General features: G+C 33.2%; 1 protein-coding gene across 3 annotated transcripts in view; it reads right to left on the bottom strand.

The window, feature by feature from the left end:
- FSTL5 (follistatin like 5) overlaps positions 1-24034 on the bottom strand; it is a 728230-nt gene that overhangs the window by 93490 nt on the left and 610706 nt on the right. For 2 of the 3 annotated variants that reach the window (XM_032633746.1, XM_032633745.1), the window contains exon 11: positions 989-1015. The exons of the other annotated variant lie outside the window; for it this stretch is intronic. In XM_032633746.1, coding sequence (XP_032489637.1) covers positions 989-1015 — 27 coding nt within the window. The remainder of the gene's footprint in view (positions 1-988; positions 1016-24034) is intronic. 3 annotated transcript variants of the gene reach the window in all.

The raw sequence follows: 24034 nt of genomic DNA, 5'->3' as shown, positions 1-24034 counted from the left end.
AACCTCTTTAGTAAACTGGAGTTTAAAGGAGCCTTTACAAAAGATTTGAGGAGCAAGAAATACCAAGGACAAAAAAAAATATAAAGTGTTATGCTCATCTTTTACTAATTTTAATGGATCTAAATATTCTAAGATACCTGGACAGTATCTAGCACATTATAAGGGCTCGATAAATGTGTTCTGGTTACTGATATTGTTATTATTCTGCTTCAATAATTTTAGGAAGCTATAACTGGGGAAGAGAAAGTTTTTCTAGGATGGATCCTGAAGGCAGTTATTTTGGCCGTTGCTTAGCAGGAGTGTAATGATGACTTATCGATAATTTTCTCCTAAGAATTTAACTACAGCACTTGGGTTATCTGAATGCCTGGGCAAACACATTCCTCTTGGCCTTTGTGACTAATTAAGAAAAACAAAGACAATAATAAATGACTGTGGATGGCATTTATTGAGTGCAGACTATATTTAAGGAGTTGATAAAACAACCCTATTGAGAATTAACAACTACCCTTATTTTTGAGATGAGGAATTTGTGACATAGAAAAGCCCTAGGTTACATAATGGTGCAGACTAGATTTGAATCCATGTCCTTCAAGTTTATAAACTATTTTCTAAAATAATTTATTATAGTTCCTTTATAAGGCAATAGTTTTTATAATTCTTCTTTTTCTAATCTAAATCACGGTTTATTACATAAATTATGTTTAAGCTTGCTTTCATTTATTTGACTAATTTTAATTTTATACTCTTAAAAGCATTTCCATATATAATATAACTTCCTGATTATACACCAAAAATAAATCAAGCTGATGAGGAGTTATAACTATGTTTAATGGTAGCAGTTTACAGAAGAATACTGATTTATGATCAAATAGAAATACTGAGTCAAAATAAAAATGAATAAGGCAATTATGAGAACTGATAGTCAATACATCTAAAAGTTAAGCAAAATAATCACAATAATATAAAAAATAATGGAATTTACTACCTTCTTCTCTCCATAATATGTTAGCTACTGCAGCATGTTTAAAAGAAAAAGGAGAAAAAGAAAAATGAGTCAAGAGTGATTCAATTACATAGTAATATAAATAACTATTAAAGAGGTCACAATCTCTAAGGCAGAACATGCACATAAAAATAGTGAGGATGAACTCAACAATCTATATTAATAAAACAGGAAAATGCTGGGAGTATAATCATGTTCTATTCATGTCTTGAAATAGCCAATTCTTCGGAATAAAGATTTTTGTTAATAGACAAAAAAAAATTTATGTATCACTGAAAATAATGGTATATTTAAGTTAATTTTAATAAAATATATCTTTAGAACACACATTAGTAAAGACTATTTATTTGACAGCTTAGTTAAAAGTTACTAATTGTAACAGTTATAATTTTAGAATTCTCATTAGTTGTAAGTAATGCTTCAACATAATATGTAATATTCCTGAGCAAGATGAGTTCTTGTAAATACAGGATTTTGAACGCAGAAATAGCCTATTTTTAAGTAGTATATGCTTTCACTTTTTAAGCCAGCATAATAAAATATATCTAAATATATCTTGTTTATTTCAATGCACAATAATGCTTCATATTAAATTATTCCTGGACAATAGGTTTATTAAATACTGTATCGGGACTAAATCAACATAGAGTTAAAATATTAAGACAGAAATAAAGAAAAATACCAATTAAAAATATTCTCAACAAAATGCCTGATTCCTTTACTAATCCAAATTCATCTAATTCTATATAATTTCTCTTTTTTTGAAGTATAGTTGATTTACAATTCTATTAGTTTCAGGTGTACTTATATACTTTCAAAGCAGAATAATACTGGCAAAAAGAAAATGTAACTAAAGGAACAGCTCATCCACATCTAATTACTTCCTGCATATGTTAACCATATTAAACATAATCACTTTTTAAAAACTAAACCCTGATCGTCAGTGTAGCAGAGCGAAGACTGGAATCTAGCACTCCTAGCTGGAGGGTGGAGGTCCAAGTCATGCAGTTTTCAGCACCTACCATAGTATAAAAAATCCTTTTTTGTAGAGTAAGCGTTTTTTTGAGATTCTTGGCATTTTTAATTCTTTAGCAATACTTATTCAAATATGCATTCATGGTACTTGCATCCCTTGGGCACATTTTGTGCTGCTGCTCTTGTTGCCTATGGTGTGCTTGCAATGAATATGTAAAAGGACAGATCCTAGTCACAAGGAGAGAACATGGACCTGAGAAAGGAGAGAACCATGCTAAAAATGATTATAAGCATATGTAATAAGTGCAATTAGAGAAGCAAATATCAGGTTCGGTGGCAAGCGACAGGACGGGATAGTCACCTTCAAGGGGCAGAAGCTGGGCAGTGGAGGGACCACTTCATTGGGCTGCTGATGTGCAAGCAAGATGACGCCACCCAAGCTTACAAGGGGATGCCGGGCGCAAGAGGCATGAGATGTTCAAGGTATATCAATGGGACACGTTATAACGTATTCAGCGAAATTTAAGTGATTGGCTATATTTGGAGGGCAAAACTGATAGAAGATACAGCTGGAGAATTTGACCCTGACAAGGTCAAGAAAATCTTTTATATTACATGGTACACAGGAGATTAAATTTTCTTCTATACGCTCATGAAAGATGGAGCCATGATTAGACTAATTTTATTTTTCCGGCTTATAAACAAAGGTAAGTAGACCTATGTTTACTCATATCTCCACCGATGGAATATGGTGTGCCAATCGTGTGCCAGGCATTGTATTCAGCGCTACCATACACAGAATAAAACAGACCCAGGCTCTGTGCTAATCGAGTTTATACACTAGTTGAGGGGGAAAAAAAAAAACAACTGGATTCAAATCATGTAATTTCAAAATTACAAATTTAATATGTTATGAAAGAAAGGAACACAGTAATGTGAATGCTTTTAATGAGTGGATTAGGCATGATCAGTGAAACTAGGGGAAACGTCCTTAATGGTGATGGTGAAGGTGAAGTCTGAAACATGAAGAAGAGGAACCCAGGCGGGGTTGTAGGAATCGGACTCCCAGACATAGGAAAAGCATGTACAAACCCTAGCGGGTATGTCAAAGCACTGCTATTTTATTATTATTCTTATTATTTCGTCCTACCACTTGTGGGATCTTAGTTCCCTGACCAGGGATTGAACCCGGCCCCTCAGCATTGAGAGCACAGAGTCCTAACCACCGGGCCGCCAGGGAATTCGCAAACACTGCTATCTTAAAGGACTAACGACAGATATTTTTAAGACGTCCAATCATTTATGAGAAAGTACCAAAAATACATGGTTTGTAATATTAATACCAGATAAAGTAAAATTCAAAGCACTATATAATGAATTTAAAATTATATAAACTAAAAACATAGTATTAAAATATGAAGCAAAATTATTAGGACTAGATACAAAATTTATAAACCAACCATCATATTCTGCTTTAACTCATCACCTTCGGTATTTGAAAAATGAAGGGGAAAACCACAAAGTTCAATAATACAATTATTATGACTAAATTAGTGTTTTCATAATGAATGTTCTGTAACAAAAACAGGAAGTGTTTTCAAGTTTTCTTGAAAGATAATCAAGAGTAGTCACAAAGTAACTGGAAAATAGAAAGTCTTTCTGTATTCTGTAAGTATATTCCAATAACCATAAACTGTTAAGACATTTTCTGACAACAATAAAGCAAATATGAAAATGTATTACAAGTATTTAAACCCACTAAATCCTTCAACAAATTAAATATTTAAAAAATAAAATATAATAATAATTCATATAAAACAACAAAAATGCAAAAATAAAATTCAATATGTGGACCCAAAGACTTTTGGCCAAAAGATAATGCATAGGCTTAATTAATTCATCGCTGAACAAAATATATGAGGGGGAGAGAGAGAGAGAGAGAGAGAGGAAAAGAGTAGAAAGAGGAGGAGATGGGGAGTCAGGAAAGAGGGAAGAAAGAAGAAATGTTTGTAGCTATGATAATTTTAAATTAATGTAGAATATTTTGGTAATAAATTTGATAATCTATATCATAAAAATTCCAAGGAACTATAAATATCCAAACTGAATGTAAAGAAGAAATTTGAATAAAAATAACCATGGTGCTAATTAAACCACTTTCAAAAACAGTTTCTTCCCAAGATGCTCTTAGAGTCTAAGGCTTATATAAAAAGTACTTACTTTCAAGAATTATATAATTCCAGTTGTATTCAGTGTTGTTAGAATATAGATCAAGATGGAAACGTTCCCATTCAGTTTGTAAAGTCAGCAAAAGGGATGCCAGTAAGTGATAATAATAGCAAAGCAAAGAGAATTACAGGATACTTTCACTAATGACAAAAACGACAAATAAAATGCAAGTGAAATTCACCAGGATATTAAAAGTTTGATCATAGACAGGAATCCTCTTGGAATGAAAAAAGGATTTGGTAGAAATTTAGTTAAGAAATCAATTCATCTGATATAATATATTAGAATATCAAATGAGAATGACAAATATAATTTAAATTTAAAAACATAATCTGATGAAATGTATCACATATTACTAAGTGTAATATACTCTTAGTAACCTGGCAAACTAAGAGTAGAGGCATATTTTATATTAATATAAATGTGTTTGTTAAATGTTAAAAATTAACTAGAAATTTATTTTGACAAAGCAAACACTTTATTAAGCCCAGAAACAAATATAAATTATATAAGCACTGTAAACTTGTAAATAAAATAATCAAAATTTGAAGCTAAAATGAGTCACAAAGGTTAAATTAAAATGACACATAAAACTCACAAGAGAATTCAGTTAGGCGACAAGACATAAGATAAATACCCCAAATTCTATATTCTTATGTAAGAATCAGAAGATACAATAGAAGATTTCATTTACAATAGCCTCAAAGTATATCAATGATTTACTAAAATATAAAAAATACAGGAAATCAAGTGTAATGTTCACTAAAAATACACTAGATGGGACACTATATTATCCCTAGATCAAGAGAATAAATCTTATAAAGATAAAATTTATTTTGAAAATACTTAATTAAAAAATGTCATGTATTGTTATTGTCTGTTTAGAATATGTTTTATATATTTATTATACAGTCAGAATGTGCATTACATTAAAAAAATACTTTGAATTCAATTACACAGGTAAAATAACCAAGTCTATTTTCCTTATATGACTTTTCATTATTTTTTAAAATTTTTACATAAATGTGTACATGAAAGGGGGAGCTTCTGACACAATATATAAATATGTGACAGATAAAAATTCATTTATCATAACCTGGCTAGTCTAATCTTAATCACTGTGCACTATTCCATCATATGGATTTCTACTTTTTAAAAATACAATTGTTCATTGTTTGTCAACTTAAACCTAGTACCTAAATCAAAGACTAGTATAAGTGATGGAGACTCAATAAATATTTTTGGTTGATCAGTCATACAGATGTATGCATGTATACGTACGTGTACATGTGTGTGTGCACTGCAATGACCCTCTTTCTAGCTACTTTTTTCCATTAGCATACAGCTCTACAAGACACCTGGCTATGTTTAAAGCCATTGACACCTATTGCCAGGTGGATTTCCAAAAGGTTGCTCTCAGCACCATCAGCTGTCCAGGAAAGTATTCATCCCACCCCTCTCAAGGTGGACTATTAATGTGTATGTGTGTATGAGCAGGCATGTGTGTGCAGGCTTACCAAGTGTGAATAAGTATTATCTCTTACATATATTAGTTTGCTTTTAAATTATATTGACTCTGCTTGCACATATATAAATAAAACTTTCCTCTATTTATATACTTAATCGCTTATCTATTGGGATGTAACTTTGATAATTTTTACATTTTTAATAGCTGCTTATAGATTAGAATAACTATTTTGTCACATTAATTTATTCTTCATAAAATATAAACAGCAACCTATAATAAATGTAGGCTTGATGATGCCACTCATTTGCTTAAAAACACAATGCATGTATCTGTGTTTGTGTGTGTGTGTGTGTGTGTGTGTAAGCTCAAAATCTTCAGCATAGCACATATGGTCTTCCATGATATGCCTGTGTCATCCTAAAGTCACATTCCAAACATCAAGTTATTTTGAATCTCTTCATTGTTACACATGTATTACATTTGCATGAATAGCCTCACCAAAATTCTTCACCTAACTTGACCATAATTGTCCTTCAAGATCCAACTTAGCTTTTATCTATAGTTAGCCTGTCTAGAACCAGGAGTTGGGTTAAATGACTCTTTTTCTCTACATATGAGATCCTATGAAACATCTGTGGCCTTCCATAATGTACCATACCTACATTATCTGTCCTGAAAGCTTTCATTTATAATTAGATAATGAAAACCTCAAAGTTACAGACCTCCAGTATTCAATACTTATCCACAACTTAACTGAAATGTAAATTTCTTTTTGAAGATAACATGTCTTATAATGAAAATGTCATTCAATGGAACAGATGTGTAGACATCCAGAACTTCTATTAATGCTCTTTTCATAAATTGCTTTATTTTGTAAATTAGGGACTTGCAATTATATTCAAATGATGGATGCCATATTAAGTATGCTGTCTCTATGAGAAAACACATGTGGAGGGTGAATATTACATAAGCAAAAGCAATTACATAGTTAACTACAGAGCAGCATGCTGTAACACTGAACAGCTATTTTCCTTGGCTACTCATGTGTAAATTGCTTGGCCTTTCAACTAAATACGTTTTTTGCTCATCCTTGTCTTTGTCTGAAAGTGTAAGGTTGGAACCAGTGCAAAACATTTTTTGATAAGCTACATTTATGTAAGTGTAACATTTTAGCTAGATGTCTTATTGACTGCTGCTCCATTTGAACTTAAAAAATTGACTTAACTTCAGAAGGCAAATGAAAAAGGGCAACGGCAAAAGAAAATATAGATAAAAATTTAATGTATCTGAAAAAATGTGTGGTTTGTGTCATGGTAGTTGAAATTTCTTTGAATGTACATATGGAGAAGGAAATGAGACATTAAAACATACTATTTTGGGGATGGAAACTATATAAGATATGCCAAATACACTGCCTGCCATATGCCAAATTCAAAGCCACTTTTAAGTGAAACTGCCACTCTTTTAGCACTGACTGAAGACGATTCTCCCAGGACTACAGATGCCCAACCTAGTGTCTAGAATTATCTGATTAGGCTATAGTGCCAAGCTTACATTAAATCATACAACCTGAAACTAGAGATGACTCCATGGTTTTAAATTCTATGAAGTGATGACATAGGATAATAATATTCTTTTGGGGGTGTAATTTGAATCAAGAAATCATGTTAGAAAGCCAAGAGTACAGAGAACTGGAATTGTAAGAATGCATAGCAAAAGGCACCATGACATAGAATTAGGGCTGTGATAATTTGTGATCATGCAGATTAGGATTCAATTAGATGTGAACAGGAGGAAGACCTATGCAACACATGGGAGAAGCAAGAGTCTCAGCTGTTGTCTATGTAAAGTTGGTTTCTAGGTTCTGAATGCAGATACATCTCTGACTGCTTCACATTGCCAGTTCAACATTCACATCCATTTTTAAATACCCTATACTTAACCAAAGAGAGAGAGTCTACTCCTGGTGACAAAGTGAGTCAGACTGAAACCAAGACAATGTAAGAATTATTCCCACGTCAAGAGGTAGAACTGTCATTATACACAGGTAATGTGATAATATATATAGAAAAACCTAAAGACTCCACACAAAATACTAGAACTGATAAATGAATTCAACAAGGTAGCAGGATACAAGACTAACATACAGAAATCGGTTTCATTTCTTTACACTAACAATGAAATATCAGAAAGAGAATGTAAACAAACAATCCCTTTTACAATCACATCAAAATAAAATAAAATAATTAGGAATGAACCTCACCAAGGAGGTGAAAGACTTATATGCTGAGAACTATAAAAACAGATAAAGGGAATTGAAGGTGATTTAAAGAAATGGAAAGATATCCAGTGCTCTTGGATTGGAAGAATTAATATTGTTAAAATGGCTATATTACCCAAAGCAATCTACAGATTTAATGCAATACCTATTAAAAAAAACCTATGACATATTTCACAGGACTAGAGCAAATACTCCTAAAATGTATATGGAACACTAAAAGACCCAGAATTGCCAAAGCAATCGTGAGCAAAAAGAACAAAACTGGAGGCATAACCCTCCTAGACTTCAGACAATACTACAAAGCTACAGTAATCAAAACAGCATGGTACTGGCACAAAAACATAGATGAATGGAAGAGAATAAAGAGCCCAGAAATAAGCTTATACACCTATGGACAATTAATCTTCGACAAAGGAGGCAAAAATCTACAATGGAGAAAAGACAGTGTCTTCAGCAAGCGGTGTTGCGAAAGGTGGACAGCCAAATGTAAATCGCTGAGGTTAGAACACACCTTCACACCATACATGAAAATAAACTCAAAATGGCTTTGAGACTTAAATACAAGACAAGACATCATAAAACTCCTAACAGAAAACATAGGCAAATCATTCCCCAACATAAATCATAACGATGTTTTCTTAGGTCCATCCCACAAAGCAATAGAAATAAAAGCAAAAATAAACAAATGGACCTAATCAAACTTATAAGCTTTGCACAGCAAAGGAAACCACAAAACAAAAAGACAACCTACGGACTGGGAGAAAACATTTGCAAATGATGCAACCATCAAGGGCTTAATGTGCAAACTATACAAACAGCTCCTATAACTCAATAACAAAAAAACAAACAAGCCAATCAAAAAATGGACAGAAGACCTAAATAGATATGTCTTCAAAGAAGACATACAGATGGCCAATAGGCACACTGAAAGATATTCATCAACACTAAGTATTAGAGTAATGCAAATCAAAGCAACAATGAGGTACCACCTCACACCAGTCAGAATAGCTATCTTTTAAAAATCTACAAATAATAAATGCTGGAGAGGGTTTGGAGAAAAAGGAACCCTCTTACACTGTTGGTGGGTTTGTAAATTGTTGAAGCCACTATGGAAAACAGTATGGAGGTTCCTCAAAAAACTAAAAATAGAGTTGCCATCCCACTACTGTGCATATACCCAGACAAAACTATAATTTGAAAAGATACATGCATCCCTATGTTCATAACAGCACTATTTACAATAGCCAAGACATGGAAACAGTTATATATATATATATATATATATATATATATATATATATATATATATATATATATATATATAACTGAGTCACTTTGCTGTACAGAAGACATTCAACACAAGATTGTAAATCAACTATACCTCAATAATTTTTTTAAAAGAATTATTCCCATGTCAAAGAGTTAAGCTATTGCATGAAACAAATGAAAATGGTACCCATCTTTCCTTCCAATGCCAAACCAAGTAAGCATATTGTCTGCAGTGGTTATAACATGATGAGTAAGAAAGTATCTCAAACTCAGCGGCTTAAAACAACAAAAAGCATTTATGTCTTTACGGAGGTTTTTTGGCCAGAGGGCGCGCTCTGGCTTGGGCTTTCTTTCTCACGAGGCTTCAGTCATCTGCAGGCTGGACTTGGGCTGGAAGATCCACTTCCATGCAGGTTCACTTGAATGGCTGGGAATTTGGTGCCAGCTGTTGGCAGGAGGTTTCAGTTTACTTCTGGGACTCACCCCAAGGCTGCTTAAGTGTCCCCATATGCTGGCAGTTGGCTTTCTCCATAATAAGTGATCCAAGAGAGCAAGGCAGAGCCATAATGCCCTTCATGAACTGTCTTCAAAAGCCATACACTTTCCCCTGTACCCTACTTTATTTATGATAGAGAGAGACCTGATCTGTTTCAATGTGGGAACAGACTACAAGGTGAGTGAAACAGAAGAGGAGGAACATTAGGACCATGCTGGACACCACTCAGTGTTAGTGTAACAGACTGCTTACTAAGCAAACATCAAGAAAACCTAACTTCCTCTTAGCCAGATTGCCAAGACCTAAGCTTCTCTTCATATAGAAATTCTAAGCCTACTATTGTCAGGAAGCGACTCGATTTTGAGAATTCTTCACACAAATGACTGGCTGTGTTTTTTACATGATAAACAATAAACAGTGACATTATTAAACAACTGTGGGTAATTAGTTGCAGATATATAAGAGAACAACTTTGCCTTCTAATTCACTTATACACCCTGCTATTTCAGGTAGATGGCAAGCAAAGTTACTTCCTCATTTGCTTTGACTTCCTCATCTAGAAAATACACCACATGGTGAATTAGAGAATTTGAAAAATAAAATGATTATCACACATTTTAAGTAGTACATGGCACATAATGTTTTATATATATAAAGTACTTAGTTCTCCTAAGTAGAACTCAAGATCATCATACCTATAGAAATTAAATTAATAGAGAGGTAGCCAAAAAAGAAAAAGTTGCATAAAAGTATATTCTAACCTATCATTAGGGCTACCAGAGGATTCTCTTTATTATCATTTGAGAGAACAAAATTATTAGAAAAATAGAAGACTACTTGGATGTTAATTAACATATGTGCAAAGAAATAATTAAAGATGGTAGACTTTAAAGCTGTAGCAATGAATATCAGTTTTTATAAAAGGGTATTATTTCTAGCAATTTTTATCCCTCTCGTATTCTGAACTCCCCACTATTTAATATGTATTCAAATATACATATTTAATATATTTATATTACATACAATGTTAACATATGGATCTAATTATATTTAAACATGGTATAAAATAAAAGATATACATTCTCTGAAGGAAACTGGCTACATTAAAAAGTTATTTATCATTCAGGTAAGTGAAGATTTTTAGATAAATATTTTGAGAGGGAAATTACACATAATCCACAAATGCATTAAATATCATGATATTTAAGGCATTCTGGTTAAATATATAGTTTATAATTCAGTTACATTTGCTTATCTCTAAAGACATTACAAAACAGATATAAAACAGGGCAATGAAAGTCAGCAGACACCTTAACAACATAATCACTGAAGTAGGCCATAACCTTAGCATTGGAAATTTCGTCACAAGACTAGTCGTCACAAGATTTTAAAATATATTAGACTTTACACGGCCTGAGAAAGTGTTCATGTAGATGATGACATAATGTCTCATAAAACAAGCTGATTATAAGTTAACAGAGGTTAACTTCTTCTTGGAACAGATTTCTAAAGAAACTGCATGACATAGAACAGAAAATCAGGCAGTATGAAGATTTTGAGTATTCAACGAGCTAAAAATGTTCCGTTGCTTAGAACAGTGCCTGGCATGTACACACACACACAAACACAGTAGTGTATGTATACACACAACACATATGTTTATATACATAAGTGCACATGTACTTTTTCGAAAATGATTATGTATTTTTGCTAAACATACATATAAACATAACTTCAAAGATAAGAACTTTATATTTTGACTCAAAAATGAAGCAACTTGCAGCAGTAATATGGCTTATATATCTTGTCTTGTATTGCAGAGAAACATTTGAGTGTACACAGTGTGGAGGAACAGATATTTACATGCCCCTTCAGACATTCTTTCTCAAATATGAAAAGACTTATTAGCAGGCCAATGGCAAGTTCCACAGTAAATTCAATTTGCTTTTTAAAACTGGTTCAAGTGTTTACATTGTGTTGATTAAAGTGAATTCCATATTGCTTTTGATTTGCTTTTACACAATAGCTCCAGGCTTGGCACTGTTAAACAATAATGTGAAACCTGACATTCTCAATCTGTTAAATCCCCATCGTATAGCAATAAGGTCATGTATTATTGGATTAAAAGGATGGCTAACCCTAGAACTGAAATTTTCTTCTCCAAAGTACCTTAAATATGTCTTTGTTCTCATACAATTTTATGATAGAGAACCCAGATATGTGTTATATAGTAAGAATTTTGAGGGAAAAATGTTAATTGGAGAATTACAAACTAATAATGACATTCATAAAGGAATTTCAGCTTAGTCATGGAAGAACTTGTGATCTTAAATTACAAAATATCCTAATGGTCCCAAGATGCGTTAGCTGTACACAGCACATCCAACTTGTTCATTGAGCCATTTGTTGAATAGGATTAGGTCAATTCAATGTTAGCCTGATGTCTCTCTTACTATTTTTTCTGGGATAATTTTTCTTCTATCTGACGTAATTCTGAAAGTAGTATTTACTCAAAAGACGTTAGTCTCTTTGTTTTGCTCACATTAGTGGAGAGTAAATGGCAGGTCCTGCTTAAAATGACATCATAAGCTGTTAGGTTCTCAACTTTTCAGGGCATTGTCACTTACTACTCTGTTTTCCTAAAATTCTTGATGTATCCTAGTTATTAGGATTTTTTAAAATATTTTTTTGATGTGGACCACTTTTTAAAGTCTTTATTGCATTTGTTACAATACTGCTTCTGTTTTATGTTTGGTTTTTTGGCTGCAAGGCCTGTGGGATCTTAGCTCCCCAACCAGGGATCAAACCCTCACCACCTGCACTGGAAGATGAAGTCTTAACCACTGGACCACCAGGGAGGTCCCTAGTTATTATAATTTACCTACATGTTTTAAAAACATGTTATTTAGATGAATGAAGTCAGACTCATGGTGTTTTAATTTGCAAATGATATGACCGATTAGGGATTAATATACAACATATAAAAATAGTTCATACAACTCAACATCAAAACAAACAAACAAAAAGCAACCACATTAAAAAATGGGCAGAAGAACTGAATAGATAATTTTCCAAAGAAGACATGCAGGTGGCCAACAGGCACATGAAAAGATGCTCAACGTCTCTAGTCATTAGGGAACTGCAAATCAAAACCACAATGAGATATTAGCTCACACTTGTCAGAAAGGCTATCACCAAAAGGAACAAAAATAACAAATGTTGGCGAGGGTGTGGAGAAAAGGGAACCCTTGTGCACTGTTGGTGGGAATGTAAATTGGTGCAGCCACTCTGGAAAACTGCACAGAGATTTCTCAAAACACTCAAAATAGAACTACAAAACAACCCAGCAATTCCACTCCCAGGTATATATCCAAAAAAACCAAAAAGGAATTCGAAAAGATACATGCACCCCAATGTTCATAGCACCATTATTTACAGTTGCCAAGATATGGAAGAAACCTAAGTGTCCATCAACAGCTGACTGGATGTGGTGTATATATATAATGGAATAGTACTCAGCCATAAAGAGAATGAAATTTTGCCATTTTCAGCAACACTGATGGACTTGGAAGGCATTATGCTAAGTGAAATAAGTCAGACAGAGAAAGACAAATATTCTATGATGTCACTTATGTGTGGAATGTAAAAAATACAACAAACTAGTGAATATAACCAAAAAGAAGCAGACTCACAGATATAGAGAACAAACTAGTGGTTACCAGTGGGGAGAGGCAACATAGGGGTGGGGAAGTGTGAGGCACAAACCATTGGTGTAAGATAGGCTCAAGGGTGTACTGTACGTCATAGGGGATATAATCAATATTTTGTAATAACTGTAAATGGAAAGTAACCTTAAAAATTGTTAATTTTTTAAATTTGAAAGTAAAAAAAAAAAAGATTCAATAGTGTATTTAAAAAGGGATGACAATATAGTGAAACCAGAAAAATGTCTGAAGTCATCCACAGTTTTTTGTTTGTTCGTTTTTGTCTTTTCTATGCTTCTTACGTCATCCCATTAAAACTCCTGGTCATAATGCTACCTGATTTTAAATCTCTAATCTTTCAGGAGCCTTCCCTGTGAGACACTGTCATCCCTGGTTTTAAATGCCTGAAGATGAGAAACAAAATTCTTCCTCATCACGTTAGAAGGGAAAATTAAAACATGAAGAAGTGACATCAGTGTCTAAAACCAGGTAAAGAAACCACCACTACACGTTAAGATTAGAAATCTGGAGTTACTGCCCATATTACTTTAACATGTATCATCTTCTTAATTTGAAACCTTATTGCTGCTCCTGGGAGCTGCTACTTCAAACTGTTACACTGGAGAAACAATGGTGGAAAATCATAAAAGGAATAAACTATCTTTTTAACTGGGTATAGTTGCTTTACAACCTGAAACTAACACAATATTGTAAATCAACTACGCTTCAATTACAAAAAAATTTTAAAAAGGAATAAACTATTCTGTTCTCCTCTAATTCTTTCCTCTCTCCCCTCCTTTCCCATCCCCACTCCAACACAAAACAGTTCTGTATCAGTAAGAGAGAACAATGCCAGCTGCCCTTCCTTCCATTGTCAGAACTGAAAAAAGGTCAGAACAAACAACAGTGAAACTCCAGCAGCTGTAGTGACTGCAACAGAGTAAAAGAGAATGGGGTCAAAGATGCTCAGAGAGAAGTGACAGGAAGAGAAATAAACTAGGCCAAGTAGCAGTAGTGTAGCCAGCTGTGCTGTGGGAAGAGTGAACGCTGGCACTGAAACATGAGAGCATTTTCAGTTGAAGCCGTCTGATACCGCAGGGACTCCACAAGTGTAACCTTTAATTATTGCTCACTCTTGAAAATAAGATGCAGTCAGGCATGACTTCCAGAATGTGATATAAAAACAGTTTCCTTATATATATGTATTAGCATACGGTATTTGTTTTTCTCTTTCTGACTTACTTCACTCTGTATGATAGACTCTAGGTCCATCCACCTCACTACAAATAACAGACATGGGGAGGGGGAAGGGTAAGCTGGGACGAAGTGAGAGAGTGGCATGGACAAATATACACAACCAAACGTAAAACAGATAGCTAGTGGGAAGCAGCCGCATAGCACAGGGAGATCAGCTCAGTGCTTTGTGACCACCTAGAGGGGTGGGATAGGGAGGGTGGGATAGGGAGACCCAAGAGGGAGGAGATATGGGAACATATGTATACGTATAGCTGACTCACTTTGTTATAAAGCAGCAACTAGCACACCATTGTAAAGTAATTATACTCCAATAAAGATATTTAAAAAAAAAAGTTTTCCCTCCTATATATGTATTTTTTTACTAACATTCCGTATGAAACTTACCTTTCCCACACGCTACAAGAAAGAACATCAAAGGAAAATGATCAGATTTGAATAAAACTCTGAAATGTTTGTTCCAAGGCCATTTTTTCCAACTTGAGCATACAATTTTTCATGTGACTAGGAGACTCAAGAAGGGAATTTAGCTTCACAGGAGTAACAGACTGTGTGATACAAGAGTAAACTAATCACCAGTTGCGACACATGCTCATAAAGGCATAAGCAATTCCTAAGTAAATCTGAACCTCAAACTAGTTTGCTGTTAAAAACAATATAAAATATTTCATCTGTAACACTTTCTTGAATAGTCCTATTCCTAGCATTTTTCACTTTCACCCATTTTTACCATTTACATAATTTTTATCCATTGTTCAACGTATTTAAGAAAAATTTAAAGCTAAAATTATTGAAGCAGAATAATAACAGTATCTGAGTAATACTGAGCCCTTATTATGTGCTAGACATGGTGCCAAGTATCTTAGAATACTGGAGGCATTAAAATTTTATTTCTACCAATATCTCTAATTGAGTTAATTTCTCTAATAATTTAAGAAAAGCAATTAGCTGTACAGTGGAAACTAACACAACATTGTAAAGCAACTACACTCCAATAAAAATTAACTTAAAAAAAGCAAAATAAAGCAAGCATGTGCTAAAAATGAGCCTAATCAAATAGTTTGGAGTAGAATAATAATGTTCTAAAAACAAATTAATGAGCAGAGTATCCACTTATTTATGTATCAAACAAAATGTTTTCAGATGAGTTTCTGTAGCCAGAATTGTGTCCTGGCCAACACTGTACCCATTGGTATGAAGTAAACATTGCTCAGGGGCCACAAAAGCATAAAGTCGGCAGTAGATTATCTCTTATCTATTATTAAAATAGAATCTTTTCAGTGTTAATTTTCCTCTAATTTAATGGATACAAATTAATAGGCACAAGCAGCCTAAGGCATAATTTTAGTCCTTGACTATTTTAATGATTATTTATTAAAAATAATATTTTATGAACGTTTTCTTCTTAGAAGCGCAAACAGGCTGATAAATCAAGTAACACTATCTTTTGGGAAATGCCATTATGCAAAATAATTTTCAAAAGATGAGGAAGACGGTCCAACTCATACTGAATGCTCACATGGGTTGTATCCAGCAGCACAAAATGTATTCTGTCTTGAGATTAAATAGTCAACATAAAAGACTGTTGGTCTTATATACCATGTTGGCAATTTGAATTTGGTTAATCCTGCTCAGGTAAAAAAAAATTACTCAAATGTCTACTATATATTAAAAATGAGATGCGCAACAAAAAGTGCTTACTGTGATACTTATCTAAACACTAGATAATGACTATGTAGAAAAGAATTTTTACCTTTGCAGAAATATAGCATGTAAATGACTCTTCACTTGACTTTCTCTATTCACAAAGTTCAACACCTCCCTTAATCTGGTTCTACCTAATAATTTATTCTCACCATGTATTGCAAATCCCCAGCAAATCTTTTTATGAGTATATTACACAAAGTTAATAAAACACACCATGTGGGTTCATGACTCTTCCCTGAGTTGATACACTTTTAAGTCTCCAGCTGTAGAGGTATCGCTACAGCCACCAAATATTAGCTCAAATGTCATTACCGCAATAAAGATTATGCAATGCAACTCAGTTGGAATTTGATGATTCTGCGGTTGCAATCCTATCCCACTTGGCTTGTATGTCTGTTACAATTATGTTATTCTGCCATGTATTATAGCTGTCCTTTACTTCTAACTGCACTAAACTATAGTCTTTCTGAAAGTACAGAGTTGTCTTATTCAGTGCTAGCCATATGCTAGCAGCATGTTTGTTTGCGTGTTTGTTCTTTCCTCAGTGAATATTTCATAGGTGAAAACACAAATGAACAAACCTATTGTTCCCTGTAGATTTTTTGTTTGCCTTACAATGAAAACTCTTAACTTTATAAATTTTGTAAATATCCCTTTTCTAATAGACATTAGAAAACAAGTAAGTTTGGATTAATCTTGAAATAGTATTTGCGCACTTGGGAATGTAAAAACTTCACACACATTTAAATTACATAAATCAAATTACAGCCATTGTAAGATGTATTTAAATTAAGTTAGCTCGGTTACCATGGAAATACGGAAGTAATTAAAAAACAAATAAAAATGAAACTAAATTATAGCAAAATATTAAGTACGTGGCAGGTTCTTCTTAAATAACTTCTGAATGTATGGCAATTCAATATTTCTCTAATATGTGTGATTGCTGGGTTCCAAGGCATATGCAAATCCGAACAGAAAATGTTGAAGTGCTTTCCAAAGGGAGGTGAAACTGACACTACCTCTAGCAGTGGACATTGAGTCTTATTTTTCCAAATCACATCAAGTCTTGGTGGTTTGCAGCTTTTTAATTTTTGGTATTCTGGTAGATGTAAAAATGGCACTTCTCTGTGATTATAAAGTGTGTTTCCTTGAAAACTAATGAGGATTAACATCTTTTCATAATATATATTGGCACTTCATCTTTCCTTCTGTCTGAAAAGTCTTTTTAAAACTACTGCCTAGTTTTCTTTGGTTTGTTTCATTTATAACTATCTATCTATCTATTGATTAATCTATGATACTAAGTTCTTATTAGTTTTTTAGGTAGACAATATCTTGAGGGAAAATTCTTATGATTAGAGCTTCTTAATTTTAATCTAATCATACTTTTTTTCTGATGTTTATTCTGCCTTTGAAACATAGCCCTAAAATTATATTCTAATATTGATATTAGTATAATCATAATTAAGACAATATTGGATGTGATATATATGTATATGTATGTATATAGTCTTTACTTGAATATCATTATGATAATTACATTAGAAAATAACACTCCTTTTTTTCTTTACTATATGGTATAATCTTAGTCTTCTTGATCCAAACTATATCTAGGAACACATTTTGACTTTCTATAAGCATATGTTTCAGACAAAAACAAATATTTTATTCACTAATAATTTATTTTCTCTTCAAATTGTACTACTAGAATGTTTCCAAAAGTTTTATTATTAGTTATACCAGAGTTTAGTATTTATAAAGGTATGCATTAGACAGACAGTAGATCAATTTAGGGGAAAGATACTGTATTTAAACTGGCACACAATTTTACTGCATGGGTAAGAAAAGTGACTTTTAAGAAATGTCATATTTAATAACATTTCAAATGTAAAGTAATATTTCGCATGTAACACAAATATGGAAATGAACACAAAGTTGGAAAATAAAGCAAATAAGGAAGATAAACAGTAATCAAACTGTCTGACTCACTCTTTCTGGCATATTCGTACAACAATTAGTTCTTATCAGAACCCACATATCTGGGCAAACAGAGGATAATAGGCACACAGATGTATAATCTGGGCTCTTTGTACACAGTTGATAAAGATGTATGGCATCAATTAGATTTCACAAAATGTTAAGAAGGCACCTCTCTTCAGCCCCTCACGTGGGAGCCTGGGAATTTGAAGAGCACATTTGTTTTATTAACTCTTCACACATTGACACCATTTTCTGACAGAATTCCTATATCAGAGAACTCTAAGAAAATCATTGAGTGATAATTCTCACCTCTTGAACCTAAGTACAGGTTTCCCCACTATCCGCAAGTAGAAGGTTCCTGTGAAACCTTTCACAAACCAAAATGCTATAAAGTGAAGAAGCAATTACCTTAGGACACGTCTTGCTAAGGGGAGGCACAAAATAAATGGAGGTAAAGCACAGATGCTCACAGACACCGTTCACAGCTATGAGGGATTGATGCTGAGATGCTGAGATGATGCTGAGTGTGGTTCCAGGGAAGGAGCTTGGCTGTGCCAGCCTTCCAGCTCAGATGCTCCCAACCTCTACAGGGCTGCTGCAAAGCGGGTTGGACGTGATTTTAGCTCTTCACCTTTCTTACTAGAAAAGAAGATCCTCTTAGGATTTCTTTTGGTTAGCGAAAGCTGCTACTAACGTATTTGTAGGTCTTTCGTAAAAGATAGTGGCATAAATAGAATTTATGAAAATCGGGGGCTACCTGTCACAGCTATTTTGCAAAGGACTCACCAAGTGCAATACCTCTGGAATTATGGATTATCAAAGTGAATCCTAACGTTTTCTCCTGAACACCACCAACAAAATATTAGTATATAGGTTTTCTAAAAGTTTCATAGAGACCTCATACTCAGCACTGTCACTGTATATAAGCTTATTTAGTCTGCAAGCCTGCAGAAATATAAATAAAATATCATCATTACTTGCCTATTTCTATCATAAAATAAATTAGGCAAATTGACATGGTATAATATGAGATGAGATACAGGAATATTCCACTGAAGGTATACAAGGTCCTGTAGAGAAAATGGAGGAAATAAATCAAAATAAGAAAGCTTGGAGTCATATTTTGTTTTGTAGGCAAGGGATCCCTGATTATTGATGATTGTTGTAAACTTGTCAATTTGACGACATTCAGATCACGTAGCATCTTGTTAAATGAGAGACAGGCCTCCACTATTGGGCAAAAATGGCAATGCGTTAGAAACAGGTCTATTTAATGACATTGAAAAGCATGCTATTTTGAAAATATAACCTTCAGATATGGAAACCACAAAGCAGATCATTTCACCATGGTCTGGGTCAACAGATGAAAAGATTTATGAACAAGTTACTTCACAGGATGTGACAATGTCATTGGCCAAATTGAGAGCCTGAATATGAGAATTTAAGATAACTAATGAAAGCTCATAAAATAATAAATGCTTATCAAGCATGATTAACCTCAACTTGAGTCTGATTATTCTAAGTGTGTTTTATTTCACAAGAAGCTTACTAATATGTAAATGTCATGACAAATATTTACCAAATAGTTTTTCGGGTTTTTCAAAAGAAATATGCATCGTTCACTCTGCTTTAAAGTGTTTTTAGTATACTACTTCTATTAAATAATAGTGAATGTTAAACAAAAATTAACAATAATTTTCATTTATTGATTTATTTCATTTTTCTCAAATATCTGTTTTTATTTGGTTCCTCTGGATTCCAGCACTTAGCTCATAACTATCAGCATTAAAATATCACCCTGGCTATGATGTCCACACCGTATCTTTAACTATAGATTTTCCAAATTCCTATTTATTCTACCTAACTCATATTGGTTGAGTATAAAAATGATTATTAATTGATAACTGGTGCATTTGGGTCCATCTATACCTGATAGACTATGCTATTCTTTGTTTATACTAACTTCCTAGCCTCTGTAGACATTGATAAGGTCCTACGTAAATGATCTCATTAAACCTATACAATTGCTATTTCGGAGTAAGTATTTTCTCTGCTCTTTAAAAATGGAAAGTAAATGAAGACTAGAAAGGTTAATTAACTTGTTCATATTACCAGAATATGTTCTATTTCCAAAGTTTGTGATATCATATTTAAACTGCCTTTAAATGTAAAAATACCATATTTTAACCTATTTTAAGACCCTTTCCTCTACTTCTAAAATAGGCAAATACTTCTTAAACATTCATATATCTTTTGAAATATTTAGGTACAAGTGGCTACATTTCACCATATTTCTAAATCCGTATATTGTGAATTATACTTGTCATATTTTTGTAATACTTATTAACTTATATGAACATTATATATTTATATAGTTTGTTCATTCTTGTAATCTTGTTGTAGAGTCTAACCCATTTAAAATATCCATTTAAAGAATCATAATGAATTTTAGTTCATAACAGTCAACCAATATTAATTTATTGAAGTTAATTCTAAACTAAGGAATGTAGCAATAGCTGAATATTTCCAATGTAATACTGCCTGTGACAATGAAAAAAAGAAAAAAAATATATAGACTAGTCTAACATATTCGAATATTATATTCCAATATTTCTGAGAAGCTAGATTAAACGTATCCTTTACTAAAATCCCAGCAAGGTGTCATAAAACCTGTGCCCAGGGCTTAATGCGCATAGAGGCTTAAAAGCTTTCCAGAGAAGCCTACATTCACTCTGCTTTTAATTTACCATAATTCTGAAGATAAATTGTTATCATCTGGGAATTGCCTCCCATTGGAAATGGAAGTGTATTAAGTGTTTATGCTATGTGCAAGATGTTTCCAAATAAACAATGTTGTACCTCTACCTAAAATCCCCTCACATTATTTCAAATTGTCTTCTACTCCCTGTTACAAGCACCAGTCTAGGGCCCATTTCTACTGTTCTTTGCATTTAAGTCCTCCCTGTATACCATTCTGTTCAATCTTAGTTATCAAACCCTAAGCCTAATATAGCTGGAGATTATATTATTTTGCAGCATTTTCTTGTAGTTCAATTTGTCACATGAGAAATGTTCCAGTAGGGTTTGCCAACAAGCCTGTAACTCAAGGTTTTCCATTTCAAAGATTCAGGTACAAGAAAAATCAGCTCCCTGGCCTGTGATGCTTTGCATGCATTTTTCTCTCAACAGCATCATATTGCTGGGAAATATAGTATAAGAAAACAAATGTGGTTGATGCCACTATCAGAACTCAATTATACAGAAAATAGCTGGATGATTACTCTGAAGCTGTAGCCAAACAAAATCCGTGTTGTGTCATTTGACCCAAGAGTTGTAAATCTTTCCCCTTTTTTATTGCTGTCTACATGGGATTCAATACTTCTCTGCATCCTTCAAAAAGAAAACAGAAGAAAATCACCTTACAAAATAATTTTTTAGTATAATAGGAATATAAATTGACCAACATAAAGGGGAAATAAAGTGTAGCTTTTGCTTTGACTCTGGCAAAAGTGGACCCTGGCAAAATATGTATTTTTTTATTTAAAATATCTTAATAGCTACATTAAAAGAAAAATTATACTCTTATCAGCAGAGTCAATTTTTTAGAATGAAGATATATAATATTTTATGTTTGGATATATAATACTATAGATGTCAATATATACTCACATCTCCATCTCCATCTATCTCTAAACCTATATCTCTGTATATGTATCATTCATTTTGGAAACTCTGATTTCTAACAATTACTAGATTTTCCAGTCTTATTAAAAATGATTTTTGTCAATGTTTCTAGCAAGAAGTAATTATTTTCAGAAAATCAGTAAGAATCAGCATAATGTCTTGCATTATGGTGAGTGCTTTACAGTTATCTATACAGAAAACCCTTAGTGAGTTAGTATTTATACTGTATTACAGATAAGGACATTAAAGCTCAGAGATGCTAACTAGTAGCTCCAAATCACAGGACTATTATGTGGTGGAGGAATTATTCTAACTCATGTCTTACTCCAAAGTTCATGCTCTTCTATTAGACCAATCTGCTTTTTAAATATACAGTTGACACTTGAACAACATGCGTTTGAATTGTGCGGGTCCACTTATACAGGGATTGTTTTCAGTAAGTACATACTACAATACTACACGATCCGCCGTTGGTTTAATCCATGGATATGGAACCACAGACACATAGGACAGACTGTAAAGTTCTACTCAGATTATTGACTGCAAGCGCGATTGGCACTCGTAAACACTGCACTGTTCAAGGGTCAACTGTATGTTGTATCCTAACACAACTAAAAGGACAAAAGACCTCTGAAATTATTTTGGATAAGTGAGTAATTTTTAATACATGTAAATAAGAAGAGTGAAGTCATCATTGATGGGTCCATGACTGTTTTCTCTGTTTTTTTGAGAATATCTGTCAACATACAAATGTGACTTGCATAATTAACATTATTAGTCTTTTTTCCATGAAATTACTAGAAGAGAACCCAGCGCAATTCTTATGTTAGGACTTAGAAAAGGCTATAGTTTTCCCTGATGTGCTCGCCACCTGATTTTGGTATTGTTATACAGAATTCTGACAATTTATTGAGTACTAGGAAACATCCCAAGGAAACTGCCTTCAACTAGACAGTCTCACATTTTCAGTTCATTCTCTTTTATCACTACTAATATTCTACTCAATTAGTTTACTTATTTAGCTTTATTCTGGTTTTAATAATGTGCGTTAGTTTCTAAAAATGGCTATTTTCACATTAACAACTATATATATATATATATATATATATATATGTTCTTAATAACGGTGTCGCAAATTTGTGGAAAACAAATTTAACAAAAATTAAATTAGTTTAGGGAATTCCCTGGCAGTCCAGTGGTTAGGACTCGGCGCTTTCACTGCAGGGGCCCAGGTTCGATCCCTGTGTAGGGAACTAAGATCCCCCAAGCTGCACGACGTGCCAAAAAAAAAAAAAAGGTTAAAGTTGTTTATTTAAATGAGAGTTAAATTTGTTATTGCAAAGAAACTGTATTTGCATGCCTACAAAATAACAGAATATAAACATGAATTAGTGATGCTTGAGACTTCTGGGTTACAACTAAAATCCATTTTTTTTTTTTTTTTTTTGCCAAAAGCAATGTCATGAAGTTTTCCCTTATGTTTTCTTATAAGAGGTTTACATTTTCAGGTTTATACCTAAGTCTTCAACTATTTTGAGTTGATTCCTGTATATGGTAAAAGATGGGATGTTCAGTTTCATTCTTCTATGTGTGGACACTCAGTTTCCTGGCACCATTTTTTGAAAAGACTATCCTTTGGCAAACATGTATTCTGGAGCCCTTGTCACAGATTAGTTGACTGCATATGTGTGGATTTATTTCTGAGCTCTCTTTTCTGTCCCATTGGTCTACATGCCTGTCTTTATGCCAATATCATACTGTTTTAATGACTATAGTTTTTTAATATATTTTGGAATCAGGAAGTGTGATTCCTCCAGCTTTGCTCTTCTTTTCCAAGATTTTTGCAGTTATTCTGGACCTTTTGTTGTTTCATATGAACTTTAGGAATTGTTTCTATTTCTGTAAAATGCCACTAAGATTTTGATGGAAATAGAATTGAATCAGAGACCCCTTTGGTTAATACTGACATTTTAAGAGTATT

Source organism: Phocoena sinus, chromosome 5 (genome assembly GCF_008692025.1).
Source record: "Phocoena sinus isolate mPhoSin1 chromosome 5, mPhoSin1.pri, whole genome shotgun sequence".
Classification (NCBI taxonomy): Eukaryota; Metazoa; Chordata; class Mammalia; order Artiodactyla; family Phocoenidae; genus Phocoena; species Phocoena sinus.
Note: the sequence above shows the minus strand (reverse complement) of the source record. Positions and strands in the feature narration are given on the sequence as shown.